The sequence below is a fragment of the Gopherus flavomarginatus genome, chromosome 3 (genome assembly GCF_025201925.1).
Source record: "Gopherus flavomarginatus isolate rGopFla2 chromosome 3, rGopFla2.mat.asm, whole genome shotgun sequence".
NCBI classification, from domain to species: Eukaryota; Metazoa; Chordata; order Testudines; family Testudinidae; genus Gopherus; species Gopherus flavomarginatus.
In genome coordinates, this window is record NC_066619.1 from 89,454,225 (window position 1) to 89,470,059 (window position 15,835).

At 39.0% G+C, this 15,835-nt stretch overlaps 1 protein-coding gene across 3 annotated transcripts in view; it reads left to right on the plus strand.

Moving 5' to 3' along the window:
• Positions 1-15,835, plus strand: part of PTCH1 (patched 1) — a 76,355-nt gene that overhangs the window by 15,884 nt on the left and 44,636 nt on the right. For all 3 annotated transcript variants that reach the window (XM_050945566.1, XM_050945568.1, XM_050945567.1), the window contains 4 exons: positions 12,299-12,488; positions 13,868-13,937; positions 14,071-14,162; positions 15,586-15,784. In XM_050945566.1, the coding sequence (XP_050801523.1) occupies positions 12,358-12,488; positions 13,868-13,937; positions 14,071-14,162; positions 15,586-15,784 (492 nt within the window). In that variant the 5' untranslated portion in view covers positions 12,299-12,357. The remainder of the gene's footprint in view (positions 1-12,298; positions 12,489-13,867; positions 13,938-14,070; positions 14,163-15,585; positions 15,785-15,835) is intronic.

Here is a 15,835-nt window from a genome sequence, read left to right on the forward strand (position 1 = left end):
AATGGACTGAGACCACCAACTTATTTCACATAAGCTACCAAACAGCTGGCAGATGGTAAACAACTTTTGGTCCCTATTGTTCCTGGTTGGATTAGAAACGGTGACCCAGAGGTGAAGAGCTCCATATCCTGTTACCAAGGACGTGTCCCTACTTGATAAATACTTACTGAATATTACATTTAAGTGGAAAATCTAAATAACACAAAAAAAAGCAATTGACACTTGTAAATTCCTTTGTGGTTTTTGCAGTCTCATATAACATTTTTTGCAGTTTCTTGTATGTTTTTCCTGCCATTTTTTAATTTCCCATCATAGAGATGCATCAAGCTAGGAGAGTCTTAAAAGAATATCAGAAACACTTAGAACATTTTGGTTTATTTTCTCTAAATACATTTTTAAAAAAATCACTCATCTGTAATGATATAAATCTACTTATGTAGAATTTAAGCTTTTATTTTTTTTTAAAACTTTCTAGCCCTTGAAGTTGCAAAGAAACCTTTCCAAACATGAATTGAAGCAACTGATGTTGAGCTGTTTTCTTGAATCTACACACAGCCCCAGTTGCTGCTTTGAACTTTGTCAAGTTGCATCGAGATAAAAACTGACCTGAGTCTTGTCAGTTTTCACTGTTGCTATTCATAACTATGTGTGCATTGGTGAAATTTGTAACAGTAGCACTGGAGTAGTAGACAACGATCCGAGGGGGATGTAACCTTCTGTAACTCTAATTTATATCACAGGTAGGGCCCTTCCAAATTCACAGTCCATTTTGGCCAATTTCACGGTCATAGGATTTTTAAAATAATACATTTTAATATTTCACATATTTAAATGTGAATTTTCACACTGTTGTAACTGTAAGGATCCTGATCCAAAAGGGGGTTGGGGCAAGGTTATTGTTAGGGGGTCACAGTATTGCCACCCTTACTTCTGTGCTGCTGCCTGTGGCAGCGCTGCTTTCAGAACTGGGTGGCTAGAGAGCGGTGGCTGCTGGCCAAGAGCCTAGCTCTGAAGGCAGCACTGTCTCCAGCAGCAGCACAGAAGTAAAGATGGCATGTTACGATATTGCCACCTTTACTTCTCCGTTGCCTTCAGAGTTGGCCCAAGGCCAGCAGCTGCCACTCTCTGGCCACCCAGCTCTGAGGGCAGCCGCACGAAGTAAAGGTGTCGTGGTATGGTATCGCCACCCTTACTTCTGCGCTGCTGCCCCTGGGTGCTCCCTTCAGAGCTGGGCGAATGGTCAGCAGCCATCGCTCTTCAGCCACCCAGCTCTGAAGGCAGTGCAGAAGGGTGGGAATACTGTCACCCCTCCCCCAGAAGAATAACCTTGCAACCCCCCGGCAACCCTCTTTTGGTTTGGGATCCCCAGTTTGAGAAATGCTGGTGAAATCTGTATTGTGTAGGGTAAAAGTACACAAAAGACCAGATTTCACGGGAGAGACCAGATTTCACAGTCCGTGACGTGTTTTTCATGGCCAAGAATTTGGTAGGGCCCCTAATCCTAGTACAGGGAATAAAGAATAGACTTTTGCAGCATTCCTGCATGCTGCAAATTTTATTGCACGATAGAAGAAGAAAAATTGAATCTTTTGCCAAAAAATGGAGCAAAATGAATCCACCTTCAGTCTGGAAAGGAACCTGACAGCTGAAAGAAGTGGTTACATGACTTCCAGATTTTCCTGGAAGCAAGTAGCATTGAAGAGAAATTGGAGGGAATGAAATACTCCATACTGCTGTACATAGCATTGGAAATCTACAGTGCATACTACAGGGAACATGAAGAGGACTGCAAAGTGCTAGACAAAGCCAGTCCAACATTTGAATGCATTCTTCTTGATTGTCACCTGGAGAAAGCTTATTTTGTTTACAAGAACCTGGATGCCAGGTGCGTCTTCTGATCACTGTGATAAGCTAAGTTATGTGAATAGTAACAAGTAGACTATTTAGAGAACAAATGAGTGTAATATAATTGATAACCAGGTTCAAAACAAGATAACTGTGAAAAATGGACTTGAATTTGCAAAGAACAGTAAATATTGAAAGGGATCATGAAAGCTGTTTTCCCCAAATTAAAGTGTTAGCAAGCAGTGAAAGAAATGGAGTGCCTCTAAATAGTAGAATACAGGGGGAAATATATAGCAGAGACTGGAATTGTTATCAATAAAGTTAACACAAAGCATGCTAAGGGAGAAGAGCAGCCTGCAAATGATCAGATGGATGTGTAAACTGTCTACAGAGCGGAATGCAAAAGATGTTCTTGAATAATTTGATGGGGTGCTTAATAGAGATGTATTAAAGGTAAAATATAACACATTTATATGGGTCTTAGTGAATTCCCAAAAATTCATGTACCATGTAAAATCCCATTAGCATGGTGAGATAAAGTAAATTCTGAGTATGACTGAATGGTAAAATCAGATGTTACTTAGGAAATTCATACACCAAAATCAGACTCAATAAATATCTTATAACAGACATATTTTCAAGGGCACTTCTAAATAGCGGAAGCAGAAAGCTGCTAAATAAACATGACTGAAGTACTAACTATTTCTGAAATAATATTTGATGAGCCTCAAACAAGATACACAAAAATGACTTACACTTACATCAACTTATAAAAGTAATTCTAGATGGATACCTGACAAAAACAGCCCACACATTTCCAAGTATGAATTTTTTTGGGATTGTTGTGATGAAATTGCTACAAGTGATAGGATTCCATAGAAAGGACTTTGTGTCATAATGTGGCACCATATGAGGTCAGAAAAGTTAAACATAGTATACGGTGCCCTCTTACATACCGAGATGTGAAAGAATAGAGCACTGGCTGTCTTATTCTGGCCAGGCATGAATGTTGCCATTCTTCTTCTTATCATTAGCAGAGTTTGCCATGCCCTTTTGTGGCAGCCTCATCAATGAAATGCAAAGCCCTCAGACCACAGTCAAAACTGGTCAGAGGGCATTCGTCAATGATGTGTGACATTGTCTGTCTTTGGCCACAGCTGCATGTGGGATCTTTTCTTTGGCCTCAGGTATGAAGGCTGGTTGAGCATTGACCCTGGCCCATTTTATTTGATTCAGAAGAGCCCATGGGCAGAGTGGCAAATCAGATCAGTTATAAGAAATGGTTTCTGACATCGGCTGCAGACCATTCTTCATGCCACATCAACAAGCATGTTCTTGGATGGTCAAAGAACCTCTGTTTATAGTGGTAGGCTTGTTTGACCTGATCTTCTCAATGAGTCTGGCTGTAGCATTCTCATGGCAGATGTATGTAGAGGAATGATGGGAGCCACAGTACTGGTGTGGGTCAGATATCCCCGTTATGATGCACATGGTTGAGTGTAGATGTGTCAGCCAACTTGACATGAGACAAATGAAGCCAGACCAGAGCACAGTATTCTGCTGCAGAGTAACAGTGGGCTGAACTGGTTGATTGGCTAGCTTGAGCATTTGTTTCCCATGAAGTGCCGGCCTGTTTGCTTAGAAAGTTGTTACATGTCCTCACTTTAGCTGCAGTTTTCCTCAGGTGGTTTAGAGATGTGAGAGAGTTATCTAGGCTTAATCTGAAGTAGACTGGGTGGGATTCGTGTTACAAGTGATGTATATTGAGAAAGATAATCAGTTCTTGGTCTGCTCTGGAGTTGTAAAGATGGAACACACTCCAAACTGTGTTGTCACACTTGATTGTAAATACCACTGAGACTACAATATTCTGCTATCTTAATCCAGTCAATGTTCTGGGCATCTGCAAGTTCTAGAAAAGATCATGCTTGTATACCTAAGCAAATGTCATCTGAATATGTTAACTTGCAGGACTGAGTGAGCAAAAGGTCGTTTGTGTACAGGTTGAAAAACATTGGTGCCAGCACAGAGCCTTGGGGTGGACTGTTGGTATGTCTTTTCCACGTGCTAACTCTGTCTCCCATGTGCATTCCTTCTGTTGCAGAGGAGGTCAACGATGCTGACTACCCATGCTGGGAGTGCTCTTGGCAATAGGACTAAGAGCCCCATGTGCCAGACTATGTCATATGCTGCATCAGGTCCAAAACTATAGCTCCCATTTTCAGGTTTTTCTGAAAACCATTTTCAATTAATATTGTCAAAATTAGCACTTGATTGCAGGTGCTCCGACCTCTCCAAAAGCCTGCTTGCCATTGAAGATAGGATATTCAAGTGTCGTGATATGCAATAAGTACAAGCAAAAGAACCACTGACACTACATGATATCCCTGATTGCCATTAGTCTGAGGTTGGCACAGATCTGTTTGAATTAAATGGGAAAGATTATCCTGTATTTTTTTTACAGTTGAACTGTTGCACAGTACATCAAGTGACTCTGTAATGACACTACAGATCACAGCTTGATCCACCACGGTATTCTGGTTAATAGCTGATAATAGCCCACAATTCAGAAGTGACTCAATACAGCAAAGCTTTCTGATAGATCAGTATAGGTATGCCACATCAAGCCCTTATTTTGCACAATCAAATGGGTGAGCAGAAAAGATAGTTCAAATAGTAAACAACTGGATTTTAATAAAACTCTGATAAATTCACCGCTGCAAAATCCTACCTCAGCGCCTCATCGTGGTGCAGCGGTGACTCTGGCCATCTGACAGCTATGGTAGCAGGGCAAACCATGCTACAAAGGTGTCGGAATATCCAATCCAAGGAGGGGATTGCTCTCTCAGAGGAAAGAACATTTTTCCTTCTCCTTAGAGGTTGAAGGCTAGCTAAGCTTGAGGAGGTATGTATGCCTGCCCGCCTAGCCAGTGGGATGGCTTAAAGTTAATGGCTAAAACAACATGAGTAAACGGGCCTTAGTTCACTGCCTCTCATCATGTTCTCATCTCATGTTCTTTGGTGGTGGAGTGGAAATTGAGCAACGAGAGGTTGCTAAAAATGTCAGGTGCTAGGCCAACATGGAAAAGAACAACCCTCGCTGTGTGTACTTACAATTGTAGGTTGCTGGCGAGGGAGGAAACATTAAACCATTTGATGGAGGAGAAGAAAAGGATAAGATACGATATCCTTGGTATGTGTGAAACTCGATGAAAGAAGGTGTTGGGAGTCAACTGGAAGGATGGAAGCGCTGTAAGGCTCAGAAATTCAAATGAATCTTACTTGCCATACCATTAGCATATTGAAGCATACCTCACAATGTGTTACTAGGATCACCAGCTCAGAAATTTGTGGGCAGGGCAAAGATTTTAGTGTCCAAACTTCTTCATAAACCAGACTACACTGAAGTAGTTACAAAAGAACAATACACAACAGAAGAAATAACAAACATGCCAGTTGCCACCTTTGCGAGTGGGAGCGAATACTGGATTTCAAACAGAAAATGGCTGGCAATCTGCCATGGTAACAGCTTATACCATCTGCACCCTGAATGTCAGTCCTAGAGAAGGAACAAAAACATCTAAACAATACCATGAAGGACATTGACTCTCTGTATCTTGTGGACATCCAGAATACGTCTGACAGTGCCCATGTTTGGACTAAAATAACACATGGTCACCCAATCTCTGACAGTGGAAAAGATGATGAGCACCAATAATAAAGTGCAGGTGATGGATCCATCTCATATGCCCAACAAGCCACTAGAGAAGGAACTGTTTTGAGAACAAGAAGTGTCTGTTTGATCAGAAAGCCATTAAGGTTCAGAAACAGTAGTTATTGACAGCTGTCCAGTAAGAGGCAGGATAAACTTCCACTCTAGAAGTTTCTGTTTGGATACTAATTGAAAGTATTAGTTTGTGCTGATCTTTTCAATTGATATGTTGTATTTGCATTTGATTAATAATAAAAAAGAAAAATGTCATTGGAGATGATGGATACTGCCTCCTGTCAGGTGACAGGTATATACTTGTGAAATCCCAAAACATGCTATACAACAGAGAGCAGGTAGATAAAGATCAATCTGTCTTACCAGTAAGCTTCAGTGCACATAGTTATTACAAAACTAGATCACTTTCACCCTGCTGCTGCTTGGAAAAGCCCTGAGCATCACTAGGACTGTGTATGGGGAGGACTCAAACAGAGATTAGGTGGGGGTAGCATCCCCTGAGCAGTAATCAGAAAGTTGAGCAAAGGGTAGAGTAGTACATTCCTCCACTTCAACAGGTAGGAGGCTGGGAGAGGTACGGTAATGGACACACTTCCTTCTTACTCTCACAGCAGCCTGAGTGTAGAGAGTTGCGAGAAGGGGAAACACTGGGGTGGGGGAGGAAAGGCTCTTCCTCCTTCCAGCCAGAAAAGGTTGGAGAGTGGGTAAAGGGGGATAGTGAGCTGCTGGAAATTGTCCAGAGATAACATGCTGGTACAAATCCCAACACCTACCTTTTTCTCCACAACTGGATAGGATATTGACTTCTTACCTGGGCAGTAGGGCACCCTTCCATCTTTTGTAATGGCCTTCAGTAGGGTTAGTCCTCTGATTCGTAAGCCTTTGGTAAAATTCGGAGCATGTATGTGTTTGGAGGTGCATGGGGTAGGCAAGAATGAGTAAAAGACTGATGGGTTAAGTTAGAAAAAATGTATGTAGTGTGTATATGTGTAGATACATTTTATATATGTATAGAGAGAGATTGATTTTGAGAGAAGGAAGGAGAGACAGAAAACAAAGGGAGGAGGTAGAAAATAGATTGAAGGGTTGCAGAGAGCAGGAAAAGAACAGATGCTGGAAAGGATGAACCACAAACTTTTTATAGGGAAAAAAAAAAGAAAAAAAGGAAAAGTGAAGTTGGAAAGGGAAAAGAAGGTATAACAAAAGAGATGTAATGAGCTGAACTTTTTAAAATGTATTAAACAGAGAGTAGACAAATTGGTACAGTAGACAAGTGTTCTGTTCTTTGAACTTGCAGGGGCATAGCATTTTGTGGGTGTGGCCACACAGCTATTTTTCAGTCCAGTTACTCAGGCTTAGTTCTCAGGCCAGAATCTATCATGGATGTATTTTTTCAATCCCTGTTTTTATTATAAAGTAGTTGCCTGCACTATTTAGGTCATAACTGGTATTGCAGACTTGCTCTTAGCATTGCCCAAACAATAAATGAGAGCACTCTATAACACTTAAGAAGAGATAGGAAAGGAAGCCTTGCCTTTACATGCCTTTTTGAATATGAAGATGTACCGAACTGGAACAATCTCTCTCTTTTTTAGTGTGGGGGTGTGGAGACATATATTTAGATTCTTGGTGTCATGTGCTCTGTTAGGTGGAATAGATTTAAAAATAGATGGCAAACCAGCATCATTAGTCCATAATGATCTAAAAATGAAGATGTATAGTACTGAAAACGAAAAATATAATGTTCCCTGTACTTTAAGAAAATTTCACAACTTCGGGCATGATTTTCAGAAGTGACTATTGGTGTTGGGTTCCTCGATTTTTGTGTCCAAATGGAGACATTGTCAAGGGGCATGATTCTAAGAGAACAAGTACTCAACACTTTCTGAAAAAAGCAAGCCCCATTTAGGTGCATCAAGCTGAGCACCAAACAACAGAGGCATGCAAAAACAATAGTCACTCTTGAAAATTTTGGCCTCTGTGTCCAAATTCTGTCCTTTATACATGAAGTTAGATATCCATATGCAAAAATCCAAGGGTATATTTTGTTTACAGAGATCTTCTTTGGGAGAGACTTACATTAAATAATTTAAAGTCATTTACAGTACAGTTGGGTGAAAAGTAACTACAAAAAAGTATCCTTACTTTAAAAATAAATAAATCCCCAGAATATGTCCAATACTGTAATGGCACTCATTTGAAATGAGGTACTACAGGACTTTCTGAAAGAGAAATATTTAATGCTCTCGAACAATAAGGTGGACAGCAAATTAATGAACAGTGCTTTTGGCTGTCACTCATTCTGTGATTTCTGTGTCAAAGTTTGTAGCAGAATAGAGGCTTGTTAATAAAATTACTTTATCCAAAGGGAATTCCAATTTCTAACAACAGGTTCCAGAGTGCTTTCAATGAGTACTGATGTAATACTTATAAATACTTGAGGCTACTTATGAGACAGGTATAACTAAGACAATGAAGTGTAAGCTAGTGTTACTGAAATGAATGTATGAATTGAATTGCATAATCATTTTGAGACTATTAGTAAGGCAGGGGAAGACTGGCAGTTAGAAATTGCCAAAGTGAAAACAAATATAGGACGGTAGTTAGAATGAAAAGAGTTCAGTACTGCTGAACTGTTGTACTGTGTTTGGGAAACGTGTGTCAGTATTTTGAGCTATATAATAAGGCAGAACGGAATTTAGTTTTATGTAAGGTTCTTCATAGTTAAGGTATTGTAAAGCACTTTACAAAGTGATGACTGAGGTACTGGGAGGGTGGCTCAAGGGCTTGGTAATAAGATACAGTGCCTTTCACCTCTAGGTCACTGGTTCAAATCTGCCTCAGGTTAAAGAAGACTAAAACTTGTTACCACCTGACAGCTGTTCATTGGTCTCAGAAAAAAGTTGATGGTCTTAGTCCAGTTTTTAGTGGACTAGTGTCCACATCACAATTAGCACTTTTTACAGTCTTCCAAGAAAGGCAAAGGATTTACACTTGATCTGGCTCTCACTGAAGTCAGTAGAGAACTTCCATTTACTTCAACAGAAGCATAATCAGGCCCTTAATATGCATGGAAACTGAATTACTCTGTACTATTACGGATGATCTTTCAAGGTCACTGTGAGAGAAGCTTGCATGGTACTTCCTGTTCTGTAGCAGTCCTGTTCATGAATAGATGACTTCGGTCTTCTTGGGGAATGCCGGTCTAGCACTTCTCACAAGATCTGATATTTAATATGAAAATTATTTTGAAGTGTGGTGGAGAGGAAGATCCTGGGAGTGTATGCAAATACAGAAGTGATCCAACATTCAGCACTAGCTTTCACACACATTCTTGAGCATTAAAAACTGATTTATTAACAGAGGAATGTTGGTGAGGACACTGCTTTTATTACCCCGGATTTTTGCAAAGGGATGTGGTTGGTGTCTTATTTCCACACAGCCACCTAGAATCTGATGGCACCTGTAAGAGAATAGTACACATACTGTAATATAGTATAATCACTGGCTATGAGCCCAAGTACTGATTTGTAATTTAAATCTGTCTTCTAGCCTGGAGGCAGTAATGCTACCAGCTCAGCTCTACAGACACTTAAATCATAAGGAATCATGTAATACAGGACTAGAATGCCATCAGGTGGCTCAAATATCAAAAACCATGAACATGACCCTCAAGGATTTTATCAAAACATCAAACCAGAAATGTCCTTACTTTCTTTGCTCTCTTCCATTTAAGATATTTCTACATGCAACATTGTTTACAAATATAATTAGATGGATTGTTATTATAGGTCATTGACTTAAGCACATCTTAGTAGATATTTGACTAAAAAGTATTCTTGTTTTCCCACATAAAAATGCATTACATAAAAGGAAAAAAGACAACAACAAAAAAGGCCATCATTTTGATGACGAACAGGATTTTCCACAATGCCTATTATTCAGAAGGAATTTTCTGACACATGCAGTATATATTTATGTTTGTTAAATATATGTAAAGAATGACCCACAACAGAGTGTGCATGTTTTGTGAGGTATTAGAATATCTTTGAGTACATAATAAGACTGAGAGCTTCAAGTAGAGTTTAATGGCATTATTTTTTTAATGGTGTCTGCCTTGTAAGAGTCATTTCAGCATTAGTTGTGGATACTTGCAAGACAAGGGCAGAGCACATGAGGCTGTAGCAGTTGTAAAGATGATGATTACTCAGCTGATTATGAAGTCTTTAAATTCTTAAAATGAATAAAAGCAAATAGTGAATAGAAAATATTTCTTATTTTTGCCTCTTCTTCCTCTCTTCATTGTACGTATTGAAAGGCGATTGATGTAACTGTTTGCTTCCAATCTATATATATATTATTGCATATCTATCTTTGGTGGTCACTCAGATTGTTCCTTTTAAATATAATTTATAAATAGATTTGTATGTGTTTTACATCATTTAAAATGCTTTAAAAAGAGTCTGATAAACCATGTTTTAATCCTATTGAGGTAAGTGAAATACCAAATGGAACTAGGAAAAAATTAATAAATGGTGTGATGTCTGTTTAACAAGAATGCTGCAGCACATTACATTTTCAACATATTGAGGAATATGCCCATTTTCTTGAACTGTTTTGTTATTCCTATATTGAATGTAAAAGAAAGAATAGCTTCTCTCCTGTCAACTGACTGGTGTGATGTAATTCTGATTAGCTAAATCTGCCTTCTTCATTGAGGTTAATATAGTTTGACAGCACCTCGATTAGGAAGCAATAATTTTTGTTGATAGTAAACAGTTGGTCACTTTCAGCAGAGATGGGGAATGTCTTTTGTCTTACATTAGATTTGAGCTGTTGGCTAAAATGGAGTTAAATTCCAGTGATTCCAAAAGTAAAGTGATGTGTTCAGGAGTGGAATGGCAGAGCATGTTGTAGTGTTGTGTTATGTTATGCCATGGTAGCACCCAAAGGCCCTAATTAGATTGGGGCATCATTGTGGTGGGTGCTGTGGAAACATAGAGAAGAGGCATTTCAGTCCTGAATGGATTGCATCTAAAGGATTTTGGAAAGGAGTGCAGAGACTGACTTTTGTTGTAAGAACTATAGATTATCCCACATAAAAAGTGTGTCATTAGCACCTATGCAAGATGAGTCAAACTGTGTTAGAATGACACAGAGCATTGTCCTATGGAGACAGAAGTGAGGTTAATGATTAACCTTATCAGGAAAGCGGTCAGATTTTATTAACAGCTGCCATAAGTGCAATTCCATACCTTCAAGAAATCGATGTATGGATAAATAGCTTTTCAATCTAGATCAATAACTTGATTTGGATTACACAGTTTGATTTGTGTTTGCATTTAATTTTGTTTCACTTAATGTAAAAAACTGAAAAAGGAGAAATAGCAAGTACATTTCTTGGATAGAATTCCATATACGCAGTTTTGTGTTGTTTTATTTCATTTGTGATAAATGAAAAATCCCAGTGAAACAATGTGGTGTGCTCTAGTAACTGGGGTGTTAAAAGTAAAGTGTCTGATGCTAATGTTGATTGTGATCTGGTATCTATTACAACATGTGGAGATGGTAATGCCACATATGATAGGTGGAGAAAAGGAACCAAGAACTTTGTGCAAACAGTTATTTACTTCTCCAAAGACTGTTTACTTCCTGGAATGTGAAACTAAGTAAACTCCTTGACAGAAGGAAGCTGAGGTATCTTTATTTAAGGGTACCAGAATCTAGCCTTCTGTACTTACACTGGGTAACACTTTTCTCAGCCAGTGGTCCCATTGATGTCAGTCAGACTACCTGAGGAATAAAGTTCTATCCAACATGAAATTAATATTAATAGTTTCTTTAGCTGAATGCTCTGGTGCTGTCAGTGGGGAGACTACCTTCACCCATTTCCCACATTTGTTTAGTTCTCGGTGGCAAGGAAAGTTGAATATGACTGCCTCTAGAGCCCTTCAGTATTACACAGTATTCCCCTTTTTTCTTGTCTGCCATCTCTTGATATGGAGTAGGCTGTACAGCCCATGTGTGCTTAGGACGAAACTTAGTCCACAAATTCTGATCCACTGCATGGCAGCACATTGTGTGGCTATTAGATGACTAGGGTAGATTGCTCAAATTTAGGTGATTATTTCTGTTGCCCTCAAACTGCACCTCATTATTTAAACCTAACTTAGCAATATTTTTAAATTTTTCTGAAAGGCAGAGAGAAGTACTCATGCTCATTTACTCTTTCCTTCTCCCTCCCTTTTTACTGAAGAGAAACATTTTGCCTTCTGCCATTGCCAGAGTATTTAGAAGAGTGTAAATTGAAGCCATTTATGTTGAAAGGTGCTATAGGAGCAGACTGTTTATACAAGTGTAAGAAACTGTAGCATAGAAATATTTGGTCTAGTCTGTAAGGAAAAGGTTTCTCAATTATTTTTTAAATTTCTACTTCTGGAATATTGATTATAATGTAGAAAAAGCATGTGTCTAACAGCCTCTAATTTATGCATCACTCTTTTAGTGTAGTCCAGACAGTGGGTTTTTTTTTTTAATGAAGAAAACTTTTTTGTTACATTGTTGGCAAAATGAATTTAATATTAACTTTAAAATTACTTCAGCTCAGAACTGACTACCACATACTCCATGGTTGTGGTGAAGTTTATTGGTGGCCTGTGAGCTCTTATAATGTGAATTTAGAGTAAATTATTGGCTAATACAAAGCTGTAAATATTTGTCTGTCAGTTGGTGGACGAGTGAGTCGGGAGTTAAATTACACACGCCAGAAGATTGGAGAAGAGGCCATGTTTAATCCCCAGCTCATGATTCAAACACCACAAGAAGATGGTGCTAATGTACTAACAACAGAAGCACTCAGACAGCACCTTGACTCTGCACTTCAAGCCAGCAGGGTACATGTTTATATGTACAACAGGTAAGGTGGGGAAGCAAAGGCATTTCTGATCTTATGTGGATCTAACATGTAGACTTATTCTCTGCTTTACATGCATTTTTGAAAGGCTAGCAATTCAGAACACCTTTCATTGACACTGCATTTTGATTTGTATTTGATTGTCAAGGACTTAGATATTTGAAAGTTTTATAACAGTGAGAGATTGGGTCTCAATTAATAAAGTAAAGATAAGAAGCGTTGGATCAGAGCCTGAAACCTTTACTCACACGAGTAGTCCTGCAGTATCAGACTATTGCTTGGTAAAGTAGAGGTGACTGCACCACAGAACCTGCATGTGGTGTTAGCACCTCCCTGGTGGGATTTAGAGCAGTAAGAAGCCCTCCACACTGGAGATGCCCTCACTCACTGCCACCTGAAGGAAACAAGTAATGACTGTGGACACTAGTGGAGATAACATTCCAAGACTTTGGGAACAGGGCTATACGAATAGATGGGGAATGGAGTCCCGATTGATTTGGTGTACACACAAGGATGCCAAACTTGGGTTTCTCAGTCTCTGTACAGGTGCTTAATGTATCTGAGGTCTGCTTGATTAAATTATCTATCTAAAAATAAAATTAAGCATAGTAATAGGAATAAATGTGTCTAGTAATAAGGATGACTTTTAACAAAAAGTATCCACTGTTGACCCTGGGCTAGATAGTAGAGTTAGGTACCCCGCTGAGGCGCAGTTCCTGCCAGGGTTACCTCTTGGTTGGGGAAGTATCTGATACACACTTATCTATCAGAGCTGGTGCCCAGCATGGGTAGAGCCATGGTCCTGCTTATGCCCTGTCCCTTCCTGCCCTCTCGTTTCTAGGGGAATATGTCCAGGATAGCTCCTGTACTTTCCTGAGTGCTAGAAGCTGAGATGATGATAGTTGTAACACAGCCAAACTGGGAGGTAGACTCTTAACTCCTCCTACTCTCCAGCACAGATGAATTAGGGCTAGGATTGTTCTAGCCTTCTGAGCTTGATTCTGTCCCTCCTGCCTGCACCCTCTTTAGTCACATTAATTAGTGCCTTACGCTGTCAGTAGTCCCACTTACAGGAGCCAGATCCTGCCACCTTCATTCAGATTGAATAACACATTGCTCCAAGAGTAGCTCCATTGTTTTTAATTACTTTTATACCATGCCTACTTGCCATGCCTAACACAAACTCTGTAGATGCACCAAAAGAGGCCTTTGCACTGTGAGGTGTGGGGTGCTAACTCCAAAGGAGACCTCCCTTTCTCGGTACTTACCACCTAGAAGTGAGGCATCTACGTATGTGAATTGCAGTTTTAAATGTGTGTTGTGTTTATATAAAGCATTCTTTTGATTGTGGAAGAAATTTTTGTTCTTTATATTTTTTACAGACAATGGAAATTGGAGCATTTATGTTTTAAATCAGGAGAACTTATCACAGAAGCAGGGTACATGGACCAGGTAGATATACCAGGAGTTTGGTTTCTACACATTTTACTTCCCCACTCTTCATAATAACTTCCACTTGTGCACTTTGATATGTTCGAGCCTAAATGTATTTGCTTTTTTCCCTTTTCTCTTCTTTCTTTGACAGATTATAGAATATCTTTACCCTTGTTTAATCATCACACCTTTGGACTGCTTCTGGGAGGGGGCAAAGTTACAGGCAGGGACTGCCTATCTATTGTAAGTGAACTGTTTTATTTTTTAATCTGTGGGGGTTTTTAAATTGTAAAACTGTGCATGTTTTCACATTCCATTCCCATTGTTTATTCAGATGCTGGTTTAATCAAGAAATAAAAACATTAGTGATGAGTCAGAAAATGTATATGGATTTTATTTTTTAATTGAACAAAAAGAGCTCCACAAAGTTTTTTTTCCTTTTTTCCTCAGAAGCTGAGTTGTAGGCATCAAATTAATCTTCATTTATTTTTACTATTACATTAACATGCAAAAGAAAATGCAGCCTTTTATGACCTTTTAAAGTTGTTTGCTTTTTTGGAAATAAACTTTGTTTTTGCCCTTGAAAACCACAAAGGCATTGATTGCTTGAGAATTCAGTTTAGCTTAGCTGTGGATAAATGTACGTGGATAATTGTCAAGAGTAAAATCTCAAGTCTTCCTAAGAAGTAGAAAGCTAATCCTTTGTTTATTAGATCATTAAAGAAACAAAAATAGTATCTTTTATGAGAGGTTTTCCACAGCATACTATTGTGATATTATATGCACTCAGTCCTTCAAAGAGTTAATTGTTAATCTGTGCAGACATTTTTGGTTATTTATGCAAGAGTTAGCATTTGAGTTATTGTTTCTGCCCTGGTTTGCATGTGTCTGTAAAGCAATTTGCAATGGCCATCTCCTAACCTTTAGTGTACAGTCTTAGATGGGGAAATAAGGGGTTTTGTGTTTTCTGGTTGGGAGATTTGGAATAATGACTCAAGCCTGGTTAAGCAGATACAGTGTGGTTTGAACCACAAAATAAGGCTGCCAAAAGCCTTTCTGGTCTATCAACATCACAAATTCAAAAGTGGGGGGTAGGACAAGTGGCAGGGATAGTGGTGATGGCCGTGGCAGCAGGGAGTTTGCTTGCTGATTGCCAAGCTGTCAGAGAATTGGAAGGAGCACAGTAGTATTAGAGGTAATAAAGATCAGATATTTTGACTGATTACATTTGAAAAACATTTATTAGACTAAACGAGTAGTAATCTGACACTGTGTGAAATTCTTTCTCCCCTCTGTCCCCCTCACTCCCCTTTGGCGGTATTGCTTTGAAGCAGCAGTTGGCTGCCTTTGGGGGGTGGAGGGCAAGGTGGCTATGTGAGTATATTTACTGCAATTAACATGCAAATATTCCCTTTATTACAAAAAAGATAAGGCTGATCTTTATCTATGGGGCTTTTAAATAAGGTTGCATCAGGACTACATGAAGACAATATATAAACAAAACCAATTAAAATATATATTTCATTTGATAAAATAGGTTTCAAAAGTGGATTACAGCTCAAAATAGCTAAAATAGCATTCTAGTCTTTGTACAAATACAGATTTGAAAACTAAAGGCTTTTCTTCAATGTATTTTCCATCTTCCTACCCCTAATTTCTTTTACAGAGGGAAACCTCCTTTGCAGTGGATAAACTTTGACCCCTTAGAATTCTTGGAAGAGTTAAAAAAAATAAACTATCAAGTAGAGAGCTGGGAGGAGATGCTGAATAAAGCAGAGGTTGGTCATGGTTATATGGATCGACCTTGCCTGAATCCTACAGATCCTGATTGTCCAGTCACAGCCCCCAACAAAAATTCAACCAAAGTAAGCTTGCTTGTCATCTGTAGACTATTTCAGAGAAGTGGGTGTATGTGA